At 40.7% G+C, this 15,747-nt stretch overlaps 1 protein-coding gene across 4 annotated transcripts in view; it reads right to left on the bottom strand.

Moving 5' to 3' along the window:
* MED23 (mediator complex subunit 23) overlaps positions 1 to 15,747 on the bottom strand; it is a 225,331-nt gene that overhangs the window by 163,542 nt on the left and 46,042 nt on the right. For all 4 annotated transcript variants that reach the window (XR_008402041.1, XM_053710679.1, XM_053710681.1 and 1 more), the window contains exons 7-8: positions 8,929 to 9,030; positions 7,317 to 7,386 (exon numbers count right to left, since the gene is read on the bottom strand). Coding sequence is in view for 3 of the 4 variants with exons in the window: in XM_053710679.1 (XP_053566654.1) it covers positions 7,317 to 7,386; positions 8,929 to 9,030 (172 nt within the window). In the remaining variant the exon portion in view is untranslated. The remainder of the gene's footprint in view (positions 1 to 7,316; positions 7,387 to 8,928; positions 9,031 to 15,747) is intronic.

Here is a 15,747-nt window from a genome sequence, read left to right as displayed (position 1 = left end):
AATACTCTTTTCCACTAATCTTCATTCCAATCTTTGTGAACTTTAGCATATCTTCGCTTTTTCACCCTGTTCCCCTTCTGAAAAAGTAGTTCTTGACTGCTACTCTTCACCAAAGACCATTCCTGATTAAAGGGACACTGAAACCAAATTTTTTCTTTCATGATTCAGATAGAGCATGACATTTTAAGCAACTTTCTAATTTACTCCTATTATCACATTTTCTTTATTCTCTTGGTATCTTTATTTGAAATGCAAGAATGTAAGATTAGATGCTGGCCAATTTTTGGTAAACAACCTGGGTTGTCCTTGCTGATTGGTGGATAAATTCATCCAATAAAAAAGTGCTGTCAAGATGTCTGAACCAAAAAACATAATTTATGCTTACCTGATAAATTCCTTTCTTCTGTTGTGTGATCAGTCCACGGGTCATCATTACTTCTGGGATATAACTCCTCCCCAACAGGAAATGCAAGAGGATTCACCCAGCAGAGCTGATATAGCTCCTCCCCTCTACGTCAGTCCCAGTCATTCGACCAAGAATCAACGAGAAAGGAGTAACCAAGGGTGAAGTGGTGACTGGAGTATAATTTAAAAGATATTTACCTGCCTTAAAGACAGGGCGGGCCGTGGACTGATCACACAACAGAAGAAAGGAATTTATCAGGTAAGCATAAATTATGTTTTCTTCTGTTATGTGTGATCAGTCCACGGGTCATCATTACTTCTGGGATACCAATACCAAAGCAAAAGTACACGGATGACGGGAGGGATAGGCAGGCTCATTATACAGAAGGAACCACTGCCTGAAGAACCTTTCTCCCAAAAATAGCCTCCGAAGAAGCAAAAGTGTCAAATTTGTAAAATTTGGAAAAAGTATGAAGCGAAGACCAAGTTGCAGCCTTGCAAATCTGTTCAACAGAGGCCTCGTTCTTAAAGGCCCAAGTGGAAGCCACAGCTCTAGTGGAGTGAGCTGTAATTCTTTCAGGAGGCTGCTGTCCAGCAGTCTCATAGGCTAAACGTATTATGCTACGAAGCCAAAACGAGAGAGAGGTAGTAGAAGCTTTTTGACCTCTCCTCTGTCCAGAATAAATGACAAACAGGGAAGAAGTTTGACGAAAATCTTTAGTTGCCTGCAAGTAGAACTTGAGGGCACGAACTACATCCAGATTGTGTAGAAGACGTTCCTTCTTTGAAGAAGGATTTGGACACAAGGATGGAACAACAATCTCTTGATTGATATTCCTGTTAGTGACTACCTTAGGTAAGAACCCAGGTTTAGTACGCAGAACTACCTTGTCTGAGTGAAAAATCAGATAAGGAGAATCACAATGTAATGCTGATAACTCAGAGACTCTTCGAGCCGAGGAAATAGCCATTAAAAATAGAACTTTCCAAGATAACAATTTTATATCAATGGAATGAAGGGGTTCAAACGGAACACCTTGTAAAACGTTAAGAACTAAGTTTAAACTCCATGGCGGAGCAACGGCTTTAAACACAGGCTTGATCCTAGCTAAAGCCTGACAAAAGGCCTGGACGTCTGGATTTTCTGACAGACGCCTGTGTAACAAGATGGACAGAGCTGAAATCTGTCCCTTTAATGAACTAGCTGATAAACCCTTTTCTAAACCTTCTTGTAGAAAAGACAATATCCTAGGGATCCTAACCTTACTCCAGGAGTAACGTTTGGATTCGCACCAGTATAGGTATTTGCGCCATATTTTATGGTAAATCTTTCTGGTAACAGGCTTCCTAGCCTGAATCAGGGTATCAATAACCGACTCAGAAAAACCACGCTTTGATAAAATCAAGCGTTCAATTTCCAAGCAGTCAGTTTCAGAGAAGTTAGATTTTGATGTTTGAATGGACCCTGTATCAGAAGGTCCTGTCTTAGAGGTAGAGACCAAGGTGGACAGGATGACATGTCCACTAGATCTGCATACCAAGTCCTGCGTGGCCATGCAGGCGCTATTAGAATCACTGATGCTCTCTCCTGTTTGATTTTCGCAATCAATCGAGGAAGCAGCGGAAAGGGTGGAAACACATAAGCCATCCCGAAGTTCCAAGGTGCTGTCAAAGCATCTATCAGAACCGCTCCCGGATCCCTGGATCTGGACCCGTAGTGAGGAAGTTTGGCGTTCTGGCGAGACGCCATGAGATCTATCTCTGGTTTGCCCCAACGTCGAAGTATTTGGGCAAAGATCTCCGGATGAAGTTCCCACTCTCCCGGATGAAAAGTCTGGCGACTCAAGAAATCCGCCTCCCAGTTCTCCACTCCCGGGATGTGGATTGCTGACAGGTGGCAAGAGTGAGACTCTGCCCAGCGAATTATCTTTGATACTTCCATCATTGCTAGGGAGCTTCTTGTCCCTCCCTGATGGTTGATGTAAGCTACAGTCGTGATATTGTCCGACTGAAACCTGATGAACCCCTGAGTTGTTAATTGGGGCCAAGCCAGAAGGGCATTGAAAACTGCCCTCAATTCCAGAATGTTTATTGGAAGGAGACTCTCCTCCTGATTCCATAATCCCTGAGCCTTCAGAGAATTCCAGACAGCGCCCCAACCTAGCAGGCTGGCGTCTGTTGTTACGATTGTCCAGTCTGGCCTGCTGAATGGCATCCCCCTGGACAGGTGTGGCCGATAAAGCCACCATAGAAGAGAATTTCTGGTCTCTTGATTCAGATTCAGAGTAGGGGACAAATCTGAGTAATCCCCATTCCACTGACTTAGCATGCACAATTGCAGCGGTCTGAGGTGTAGGCGTGCAAAAGGTACTATGTCCATTGCCGCTACCATTAAGCCGATCACCTCCATGCATTGAGCTACTGACGGGTGTTGAATGGAATGAAGGACACGGCATGCATCTTGAAGCTTTGTTAACCTGTCTTCTGTCAGGTAAATCTTCATTTCTACAGAATCTATAAGAGTCCCCAAGAATGGAACTCTTGTGAGAGGAAAAAGAGAACTTTTCTTTTCGTTCACTTTCCAACCATGCGACCTTAGAAAAGCCAGAACTAACTCTGTATGAGACTTGGCAGTTTGAAAGCTTGAAGCTTGTATTAGAATGTCGTCTAGGTACGGAGCTACCGAAATCCCTTGCGGTCTTAGTACCGCCAGAAGGGCACCCAGAACCTTTGTGAAGATTCTTGGGGCCGTAGCCAATCCGAATGGAAGAGCTACAAACTGGTAGTGCCTGTCTAGGAAGGCAAACCGTAGATACCGTTGATGATCTTTGTGAATCGGTATGTGAAGGTAAGCATCCTTTAAATCCACTGTGGTCATGTACTGACCCCTTTGGATCATAGGTAAGATTGTCCGAATAGTTTCCATTTTGAACGATGGAACTCTTAGGAATTTGTTTAGAATCTTTAAATCTAAGATTGGCCTGAAAGTTCCCTCTTTTTTGGGAACCACAAACAGGTTTGAGTAGAACCCTTGTCCTTGTTCCGACCGCGGAACCGGATGGATCACTCCCATTAATAACAGATCTTGTACACAGCGTAGAAACGCTTCTTTCTTTATCTGGTTTGTTGACAACCTTGACAGATGAAATCTCCCTCTTGGGGGAGATAATTTGAAGTCTAGAAGGTATCCCTGAGATATGATCTCTAGCGCCCAGGGATCCTGAACATCTCTTGCCCAGGCCTGGGCGAAGAGAGAAAGTCTGCCCCCCACTAGATCCGGTCCCGGATCGGGGGCTCTCGGTTCATGCTGTCTTTGGGGCAGCAGCAGGTTTCCTGGCCTGTTTGCCCTTATTCCAGGACTGGTTAGGTTTCCAGCCTTGCCTGTAACGAGCAACCGCTCCTTCCTGTTTTGGTGCAGTGGAGGTTGACGCTGCTCTTGTTTTGAAATTCCGAAAAGGACGAAAATTAGACTGTCTAGCCTTAGCTTTGGCTTTGTCTTGAGGTAGGGCGTGGCCCTTACCTCCTGTAATGTCAGCGATAATTTCTTTCAAACCGGGCCCAAATAAAGACTGCCCCTTGAAAGGTATATTAAGTAATTTGGACTTAGAAGTAACATCAGCTGACCAGGATTTTAGCCACAGTGCTCTACGTGCCTGTATGGCGAATCCTGAGTTCTTAGCCGTAAGTTTGGTTAAATGTACTACGGCCTCCGAAATGAATGAATTAGCTAGTTTAAGGACTCTAAGCCTGTCCATAATGTCGTCTAGCGTAGATGAACTAAGGTTCTCTTCCAGAGACTCAATCCAAAATGCTGCCGCAGCCGTAATCGGCGCGATACATGCAAGGGGTTGCAATATAAAACCTTGTTGAACAAACATTTTCTTAAGGTAACCCTCTAATTTTTTATCCATTGGATCTGAAAAAGCACAGCTATCCTCCACCGGGATAGTGGTACGTTTAGCTAAAGTAGAAACTGCTCCCTCCACCTTAGGGACCGTTTGCCATAAGTCCCGAGTGGTGGCGTCTATTGGAAACATCTTTCTAAATATTGGAGGGGGTGAGAACGGCACACCGGGTCTATCCCACTCCTTAGTAACAATTTCAGTTAATCTCTTAGGTATAGGAAAAACGTCAGTACTCGCCGGTACCGCAAAGTATTTATCCAACCTACACAGTTTCTCTGGTATTGCAACGGTGTTACAATCATTGAGAGCTGCTAAGACCTCCCCTAGTAATACACGGAGGTTCTCCAATTTAAATTTAAAATTTGAAATATCTGAATCCAATCTGTTTGGATCAGAACCGTCACCCACAGAATGAAGCTCTCCGTCCTCATGCTCTGCAAGCTGTGACGCAGTATCAGACATGGCCCTAGTATTGTCAGCGCACTCTGTTCTCACCCCAGAGTGATCACGCTTGCCTCTTAGTTCTGGTAATTTAGACAAAACTTCAGTCATAACAGTAGCCATATCATGTAATGTTATCTGTAATGGCCGCCCAGGTGTATTAGGCGCCATAATATCACGCACCTCCCGGGCGGGAGATGCAGGTACTGCCGCGTGAGGCGAGTTAGTCGGCATAACTCTCCCCTCGCAGTTTGGTGAAATTTGTTCACATTGTACAGATTGACTTTTATTTAAAGTAGCATCAATACAGTTAGTACATAAATTTCTATTGGGCTCCACCTTGGCATTGGAACAAATGACACAGATATCTTCCTCTGAGTCAGACATGTTTAACACACTAGCAATAACTTGCAACCTGGTTATAATCTTTTTTAGCAAAAACGTACTGTGCCTCAAAGAGGTACTTAAACGATTAAATGACAGTTGAGATAATGAACTGAAAAAACAGTTATAGCATCAACTTTAAAATAGCACAACTTTTAGCAAAGGTTTGTTCCCATTAGTAAATAACAATAACTAAATTTGACATAAAAAGTTATAGAGTAACGTTTTTATTCACAGTCAATATAAAATTCTCACAGCTCTGCTGAGAGAATGTACCTCCCTTCAAAGAAGTTTGAAGACCCCTGAGATCTGTCAGTGAACCGGATCATGCAGGAAATATAATAGTAGCTGACTGGAAATTTTTGATGCGTAGCAAAGAGCGCCAAAAACGGCCCCTCCCTCTCACACACAGCAGTGAGGAGAAACGAAACTGTCACAATTTAAAGCAGACAACTGCCAAGTGGAAAATAATGCCCAAACATTTATTCACTCAGTACCTCAGCAATGTAAACGATTCTACATTCCAGCAAAAACGTTTAACATGAGAATATTTATTAAAAGGATTAGTGACCTTTAACAGAGTAGTTCCGGTGAAATACCATTCCCAGAATACTGAAGTGTATACATACATGTCATTATAACGGTATAGCAGGATTTTCTCATCAATTCCATTCAGAAAATAAAAACTGCTACATACCTCAATGCAGATTCATCTGCCCGCTGTCCCCTGATCTGAAGCTTTTACCTCCCTCAGATGGCCGAGAACAGCAATATGATCTTAACTACTCCGGTTAAAATCATAGTAAAAAAACTCTGGTAGATTCTTCTTCAAACTCTGCCAGAGAAGTAATAACACGCTCCGGTGTTATTGTAAAATAACAAACTTTTGATTGAAGTCATAAAAACTAAGTATAATCACCATAGTCCTCTCACACATCCTATCTAGTCGTTGGGTGCAAGAGAATGACTGGGACTGACGTAGAGGGGAGGAGCTATATCAGCTCTGCTGGGTGAATCCTCTTGCATTTCCTGTTGGGGAGGAGTTATATCCCAGAAGTAATGATGACCCGTGGACTGATCACACATAACAGAAGAAAAGAAGCTTAGATGCCTTCTTTTTCAAATAGAGATAGCAAGAGAATGAAGAAAAATTGATAATAGGAGTCAATTAGAAAGTTGCTTAAAAATTGCATGCTATATCTGAATCACAAAAGAAAAAAATGTAGGTTCAGTGTCCCTTTAAGCTTCTTCGGACTGTAGGAGGATCAACTTGGCATCCAATGAAGCCGCCAGATGCTGAGCTAGGTCCTTGCTAGCTTCTCATTAGATTTTAAAAGTATTTTTGACCTTCGGGTCCTTTTTTGTCCTTCAAATTTATTTACAGCTTGAATACCACATTTGAGTTGAGTATACAGTTTGTTTGCTGATTTCCCTTTGAGAGTTGCCTTGCTGATGCAAAAGTATGATTTTATGTTTGTCAAATCCTGTGATCTTTGGCATTTTGAATGGAATAATGTGATTAAAAGTTGGTCTCATTAGCAAGCTTCCAATTAATTAAACTCATACCACCTGTATATGTAATGCTCAAGCATGTCTTGCACCAACCTGGTGCAATAGACCTTTTTCACAGTAGTCATTTTGACATGAAATAGCAGGACAAATACAGGTGTCAGCAATTACATTAATTATGGTTCCATTCCATTTAGGTTTACGAGAGCCAGGTTCCTGCTATTGCTCAAGTGTAAGGGGAGACTAAATGATTGCCACTTTAGCCAATAGAAGCTGTATTTTCTAATAAAAAAAAAAACTTTTTTTTTTTTTTTCAATACTGCATACAAATTTCCCGTATTTTCTGGTTGCATTCTAATAAAGACTGAGAAATAATTATATATGGTCATTATACCATTACTAAAACAACAAATCTAATAGTGGCCTAAGACTTTTGCACAATACTGTATGTAGATGTTTAATTTTAGAAGTTTATATATTGAAGTTCTTAATACATTGTTTTTTATTCATGCCAGTTTGCAAAGATCTATTACATTTTCATGACATAAATGTACGTGTAACATTGCCACGCTATTTTATCTCACTTGAGCCTACTGATAGTGTAACAGGAACTTTTTTTTTTTTTAAAGAGAATATCATGCTTGTCAAAAGCAAAAGGTTGAGTATTCTTACCACAGATAGAGTTGATTCTTGCTGTAGGTCGAAAACTGTCCACAAAGTCTGACAACAGGTCACCGAGCAACTAACAGAAAGAAGAAAAAGTTTGAAATGCCACTCACTGCCCACATTCTGAGTGAGAGTTTTAAAAATGGGATTGGCATACAGTGCTTTACTGAAAAGCCTTTAATACTAGGTACTCTTTTTTTCTCACTGTAAAATTAGACACAGCAACATAACAGCTGTCTAATGTGTGTACGTAATAAAGTACAACACAAGAATTTAACCAAAATATTGGTATGGAATATATTTCTTAAAATGCAACTCAACAGATACTGCAGTCCTTTAAAGAACCAGTAAATACAGTAGATTTGCATAATCAACAAATGCAAGATAACAAGACAATGCAATAGAACTCAGTCTGAACCTCAAATGAGTAGTAGATTTTTTTCTAACAATTTCCATGTACAGCCATGTGACAGCCATTAGCCAATCACAAATGCACATATGTATATTCTGTGAATTATTGCACATGCTCAGTAGGAGCCAGCAACTCAAAAAGTGTAAATATAAAAAGATTGCGCACATTTTGTTAATGGAAGTAAATAAAAAATTGCATGCCCTATCTGAATAATTAAAAGTTTAATATTGACTTGAGTGTCCCTTTAAGGCCATTTATGCCTCTGCGTCTTAGATCTAAGATCTGTCTCGCAATATAACTAATAAAATTATCTTTCACTCAAGAATTTAAACCTTCTTAAAGGGACATTAAATCAAAATTAAACTTTCATAATTTAGATAAGTGTATGCAATTTTAAAGGGCTAGAAAGGTGCACAGGTACATTTCAATTTTAAATAGAAGTATTTTGCAATATACGTTCATTAGTATTTCTGTTTCCCAGTGACATATACAATGAGGGCACGTGCACCAACATTCAAACACTACACCTTCATAAAGTCAGCAGTGGTTTGTATTATACAAATTAAGTCTTTAAAGGCACAATGCACACCACTGCCAGCTCACTGAGCTTGAATACTGGTGCATGGGCTCTGACAACACAATACATTAAAGGGCCATTGTAGTTATACTAGGAAATGCTAAACCATGTAGTTTTCTCTTTGTTGATGATGGCATGCTAGTAGACATGCATTACCCTTGACACACTGTTCCCAATCTCTGCATGTTGCATGTACTTTTTCTAGGCACATACACCTATTTGGCAAAACACTATGGGCCAGATCACAAGTGGAGAGTTTATTTAACGCTCCCGCTCAAGCATTAACTGCGCTAGAAGTAAGCTTTTTGTACGTCGGGTTGCGCTCATATTTTAAGTTAATAAGCACAAAAAGCCAAACTTATAATATATAGTGTGCGATAACCTATTCCCCATTGAAGTAAATGGAGCAAAATAAAAGTGAGAAAAAAACCTAACACCCTACTCGCTTAAAAATAACATCCCATAGTCTAATGTGCACTAACCCAACATGAAAATATGAATATTTCACATTCCAATTTTCAATGCTTTGGAAATCATTAGTACATGTAATATGTCAATCATCAATAAGGTGGAAGTGTGTGTGTATCTATAAAATAATATTACATGGAAGTAGTAAATAAAATGCTTACCCAGTGTGGAAGCTTTCCCTCAGGGTAAAGCTTGCGGATTTCTGTAACTGCAAAGTAGGCAGGAAGGAGGCAAGCATTTCTCTCCAAAATGTAGGCTACAACCTAAAACATTGCAAAATAAAAGGGACAATTAAAGTCCAAAATAAACTTTCATGATTCAAATAGGGCATGTAAATGTAAACAACTTTCCAATTTACTTATATCACCAATTTTGCTTTGTTCTCTTGGTATTCTTAGTTGAAAGCTAAACCTAGGAGGCTCATATGCTAATATCTTAAACCTTTAAGGCCGCCTCTAATCTGAATGCATTTTGACAGTTTTTCACCACTAGAGGGCATTAGTTCATGTGTGTCATATAGATAACATTGAGCTCACGCACGTGGAGTTACCTAGGAGTCAGCACTGATTGGCTAAAATGGAAGCCTGTCAAAAGAACTAAAATAAGGGGGCAGTTTGCAGAGGCTTAGATACAAGGTAATTACAGAGGTAAAATGTGTATTATTAAAACAGTGCTGGTTATGCAAAACTGGGGAATGGGTAATAAAAGGATTTTCTATCTTTTTAAACAACAAAAATGGTAGTGTTGACTGTCCCATTGATGGATTATCTGTCTGAGAAAAATAATTTGTTACACATAGGCGTGTTAAGTGCCGACAAAGGCTGCACAACCAACCTAGAAACATACAACAGATCTAAGGGACAGAAAAGTAAAATAAAAATTGTAGTAAAAGTTACTATTTTTCAGCAGCAAATTCAGAGCGGTGACTTCTATGACACAAATGAAGTCTTCACTGATGTAATATAGACTGCCACCAGCTCTCTGAGCAGGCAGTGTTTGAATCCTGATGTTTTAGTCACACGTAGCATATTTTTTTGTGTGTGTCGATGAAACAGAAGTAACTTTTACTATAAGGATTTTTACAGTGTTCCATTCAATAAAAGATTTTAAAGTGCACACATTGACCTATTTAAGCTAAAAACGGCATCAGTTTGTTCTATTCAAACAGCACTGTGCTCTTGCTGCAGTGTGTAAGTTTTCCATAACACAGTGCAACCTGAGTGAAGCACTGTTTGAAGAGAACAGTCAAATATGAAGCAGGACTGGCTCTCATGGATTTTTCAACCCGTCCCCTAGCCTTTTTCTGGTCTGCAAAGCTGTTTCTACTGAATGTAAGACATTCTTGTGAGCAATGCACTTTTTTTATTACTACATTTTATATTATAATTATATGATGTTAGACCAAGAGAAAAGGAAACAAATTTATTCAAGAGACATTTTAAAAACTTTACATTTTATTTTCTTTCTCTGCAGCTAATTTGCAATGAGATTTTAAACTGCTGCAATATATTATAAAACTTTAACAATTGCTTTATTATCCAGTTACTCAACACATTGCAACTGAGATTGTGCTTTATATATTGACTTTAATTTCAAAATGACCTGCAGAAAAAAATTCTCACTTAAAAATAAAATCTCATTGCAGAAAGTGGAAAAAAAGTTCTGCTTCCAGAGGACTGACCTACATTATATATATATATACAGTATACCTGTATCTTCTTCTTTAAGAGGCTCCTCTGTCCTCCACTCATTACCTGTATTAATGGCAAATGTTTGAACTTGTTATCAGTATAAAAGACACCTGTCCACAACCTCAAACAGTCACACTCCAAACTCCACTATGGTGAAGACTAAAGAGCTGTCGAAGGACGGGCGGAGCGTAGCCGTGCAGGAACATGGCTGCACTTTAACTTTGCTCCGTAACATATTCTCACACACAGGTTCCATTATGGTGATTTGAAGGGCAGCAATAACCTAAAAAAGCATCTAGAGACTCTTGTGCCATAAACCTAACTGTCCGGTGACCGGACCAAACGCTTATCAGCTGAAGAACCGCTGAACTTAAACAACGCACTACCGCACCTATACTCACTCGGCTGGAAGCTCCGCACTGCAAGAGGCACGCTTGTGCCCTGGGTCCAACTTCGGTTCAGCAGCGGGGAGCTGGTGACCCACACTGGTAGACCGCAGCAGTGATTGCCGGACCTGATTCTCAGATAGTCGAACGAAACGCCACATACAGCCGCACGCCATTACAGCTCCCACGTGGCGTGGCCCCACCGGATAAACAAGGTAACACGCAGATACACCTCAGATTACAGCCCAATCCACTGAACACATATACAAGGCAGAACGACCTAAACATTAACATCGGATCGCAGAGGAAGTCTGAGACCGGCCTTAAGGTAGCTATCTAACTATACCAAACCAGAGACTGAGGCCTACAGACTTAAACCGCTCTCCTTAGACAGATCGCAGCCGCCATCAGAGATAGCACCCTACCTATTTAATGAACTGGTGCTACATAACATTAGGGAACCCTCTCCTTATAAACACCAGTAACTGAAAACTAGCTGCTGGCGAAGGGATAACTCTGTTATATCAATGGCAGCAAGACAGAAACCCAAAGCGGACAAGAAATCATCCACAACAGCTACTACCACCATGTCCTCCTTCTTTCACAAACAGGAGATTGACGCTCTTGACAGTACTAAAGATTTACCACCAACGGACTCATATTTCTCACAGGAGCAAGAATCCATACCACAGTCGCAACAACTTAGTCTGATACAGAAAACTATTTCACAACTACCCTCTAAGTCTGACTTGGCAGACCTAAAATCATTCATCAAAACAGAAATGTCCTCCCTAAAAAAAGAACATCAACGAACTGGGGGCAAGAATAGAGACCCTAGAGGAGGGTCAAGACACCTTAAACACTATGGTTTCCGATGCTAATCATCAAATGGTGAGACAAGACATCACAATGCAAGCACTTCAACTTAAAATTGAAGACTTGGATAACAGGAGCCGTAGGAGCAATTTGAGGATAAGAGGGGTTCCAGAAGAAGTGACACAGGATAACCTTGTCTCATACTTGCTACAACTTTTTGAGTACATTGTCCCTTCCCTCAAACTCTCTGAAACCTCTATGGAACGCGCACACAGAGCGTTGAGACCCATACCAAAACCCCCCAATCCACCAAGAGATATAATCATTAAATTCACCACCTACTTAGACAAGGAGGCAATATGGAAGCAAGTTAGGCTACAAAGAGAAATTAAATTCCAGGCCTACAGTATACAAATCTTTCAGGACATTAGCCCCTCAACAATTGAGAGAAGAAAGGGAATAAGATTCATTACCCAAGTCCTGCAAGAGAGGCGAATGAAGTACAGATGGGGATACCCCTTCAGCCTTATAGTACAACAAGAAGGCAAGACTCATATCTACAAAGAACCTGATGACCTAGATGCTTTCTCAAAGGGCCTAAACATCTCCTTTCCACAACCACTTCTTAAAGATCTAGATGCACCTTCTTCAAGTGACCAGTCGAACCCCAAGCCACAACGCTCACAATGGTATCAAGCTAACAAAAAGAAAAAGATAGATACCACTGCACCCTAGTCTCATGCACAAATTTGATGCAATAAGTACCCTGACACCCTGAAGAATATCGAGCTCAGACCGAAATGGACCTTGTTTCCCAGGAACTGATAAGTATATTGCTAAAAAGCTAACTGACCTAAAGGGAAATGTACCCTGGGACCTATTTGGAACTGATCTGATTTGGGGTGGGAATAGAACCGTTAAAGTTATTATTTTCTAGTTAGACCTAGCTATTCTCCTCCCCCCTTACCCTCTCCTGCTCGGTGTCTGCATCACACTAACATAAGACCGATGTTGTTTAGAAATGCAGGCTTAAAACTAACCTATTACACCCACGGTGACTGTGATCAGACACTGAACATGATGCACTACCTGAGAGGTTTGGGGATGAAGATGAGATGGCTTAACGTTGTTGATTTGAAGTTGATATTACCATGGTTAAAATGTTTAATTATTTTATATATGATCCTGACCTCTCTCATGTTGGACATTTCAGTTATCCCCTTTTACTGAGTGATGTACTCTGAATGTATCCATATTTCTAGCTCTCTTTCTATAACTGACATGTATATCCATAGCTATAACCCCTATAGTAAATGACGATAAGAGAATTTAGAATCATGCTAAAAGTGTATAATACCCTATTGTTCTTTTAGAGGAACCTAGTGATAGATGAGAAATGATACCCCCCTTTATCCAACTACTGTTAATGTTGGTTCTTCCTGAATATTTGACCCCACTGTTTATGTTATTTTATATTTGTGTTTTAAATTTGTTTTTTGAAGTTAATACATTATCACGTGGCCTGATGTTTAGGCCACGTAAGGGCGCTCCCGGCCCGTCCTGCAACCAGACTCACAAACGCTCAACATCACAAATAGACATTTTAATAACCTCACGACCTACGTCAGACATCCATAAACTTGATAATGGCTAATAATAGAGGACAACCCCATTCCGGTAATAACTTAAAAATATACTCAATTAACGCAAAAGGACTAAATATACCCTGTAAGAGAACGTTAGCCTCTAAAGATTTCCATAGGCAGGGAGCAGACCTTGTCTTCTTACAGGAGACCCATTTTCGTAAAGGAAAAGAACCTACCACCTTCGCACGCACGTTTGGCACATGCTTTTGGGCATCACACTGCCACAATAAAAAACAAGGGGTGGGAATCCTTATTAAGAAAAATATACCCTTTACACCACTACAAACTCTTAGAGATAGAGAAGGCAGATACCTCCTACTAACTGGTCTTCTCTACGGGAGACCTGTAACATTAGTTTCAATGTACGCCCCTAACACAGCACAACACTCCTTCATGAAGAAAATTAAAAACCTAATTCTAGACCATCAAAAGGGGACACTCATAATGTGTGGAGACTTAAACACAGCACTTAACCCCAGCCTAGACTGCTCATCTCGATACTCCTCCACATCACCTTCACAAATCTCAAAAATTAAGTCGCATCTCGAGAAAATTGTAGCACATGACGTATGGAGAACCTTACACCCTCAGACTAGAGACTACACATATTATTCTTACCCACATGAGATCTATACGAGAATAGATTATGTGTTTGCAGATGTTGGAGGCCTATCACTATTTAACTCGGCCACAATCTCTCCGATCACATGGTCTGACCATGCCTCTATGATATGTACAATGACATGGCCCTCTAAACCTATAAGAGATTTTGTCTGGCGACTTGATGAACATTTATTAACAGAAACTGATGCGCTCACCAAACTGACAACCACTCTTACGGAATACTTTGAACATAACACTCAACCTGAGACAAGCATGCACACCCTCTGGGAAGCACACAAGAGTGTCATTAGGGGAGAACTAATGGCCATTAAGGCACAACATAATAAAGCACAAAGAGAGCTCACGATCTCTCTAGTCTCACAAATAGAGCAGATGGAAAACTTACACAAAAAAAACCCGACTGACAAAAATCTACTCGCAGAAATTACTGAACACAAACAAAAACTAGCCTCACATCTTGACAAGACACACAAACGACAGGCACTCTACTCCCAACAAAAACACTATGAGGGTTGGAACAAATCAGGCAGACTACTAGCCAGGTACCTCAAACAGAAGGCATACCAGAGGTACATTATGCAGATTAAAGACAAAAAGAACGTCTCCCATTTCTCCACCCAATCCATATCCAATACATTCAGAAACTTTTTCCAAAAGCTATACAATATACAACCCGCCAACCCCAGAAACTTGAACCACAATTTAACTAGATCACAACTAATAGAGGAATATCTTAGCAGACTTAACTTACCACATATTAACGAAATACAAAAAGAACAATTAGAGAACCCCATCTCACTAGCTGAGCTCCAGGCAGCTATGAAACACCTACCCACAGGGAAAGCACCTGGACCAGACGGCTTTAGCCACAAATATTACACCACTTTCCAAGAGATCCTGAATCCATATATGGTACAATACTTCCAATCTATAGACGAGAATAAATCATTCCCTGACACTGCACTGGTAGCCCATATAACATTAATCCCTAAACCTAACAAACCCCAAGATTTACCTAATAATTATCGCCCCATATCGTTACTGAACACGGACATAAAAATTTTTGCACGGATACTGGCTCATAGATTAAACGGAATCCTACCCGACCTGATCCATTTGGACCAGGTCGGCTTTGTGCCAGGAAGAGAGGCGAAAGACAACACGGTCAGGGCCTTAAATTTAATACATCATGCTAAACACAACAACATCTCCTCTGTCCTTTTGTCCACAGACGCGGAAAAGGCCTTTGACCGTGTTGCCTGGGACTTCATGCGAGCCACACTGACCCATATGGGCCTAGGCACAAAGGTCCTTACCAGGATCTTCTCCCTATACTCCCAGCCCACCGCGAGAATACTAGTAAATGGTACTCTTTCCCCTCCATTTCAAATTAATAACGGAACACGCCAGGGATGCCCCTTATCCCCACTCCTATTCGCCTGTGTGATTGAAACATTGGCAACCAAGATCAGACAAAACCCCCTGATAACAGGAATTACAATTAAGGAACAGAAATATGTTCTGTCTCTGTTTGCCGATGACATGTTATTCACACTCACCGACCCCGAACGCTCAATTCCTCACCTATTAAACGAATTTAATTCCTTCAAATCCCTGTCCAATTTCGCAATAAACATGTCCAAATCAGAAATATTAAACATAAATATGTCAGGCCCCTCACTACTAGCCACACAAGAGATTTCCCCGTTCACCTGGTGCACTCATTCATTGAAATACTTGGGAGTACATTTGACCTCCTCACAAGAAGATATCTTCCACCTTAACTATATACCTGCTAAACACAATATAATACGTGA

The sequence above is a fragment of the Bombina bombina genome, chromosome 4, assembly GCF_027579735.1.
Source record: "Bombina bombina isolate aBomBom1 chromosome 4, aBomBom1.pri, whole genome shotgun sequence".
Classification (NCBI taxonomy): Eukaryota; Metazoa; Chordata; class Amphibia; order Anura; family Bombinatoridae; genus Bombina; species Bombina bombina.
Note: the sequence above shows the minus strand (reverse complement) of the source record. Positions and strands in the feature narration are given on the sequence as shown.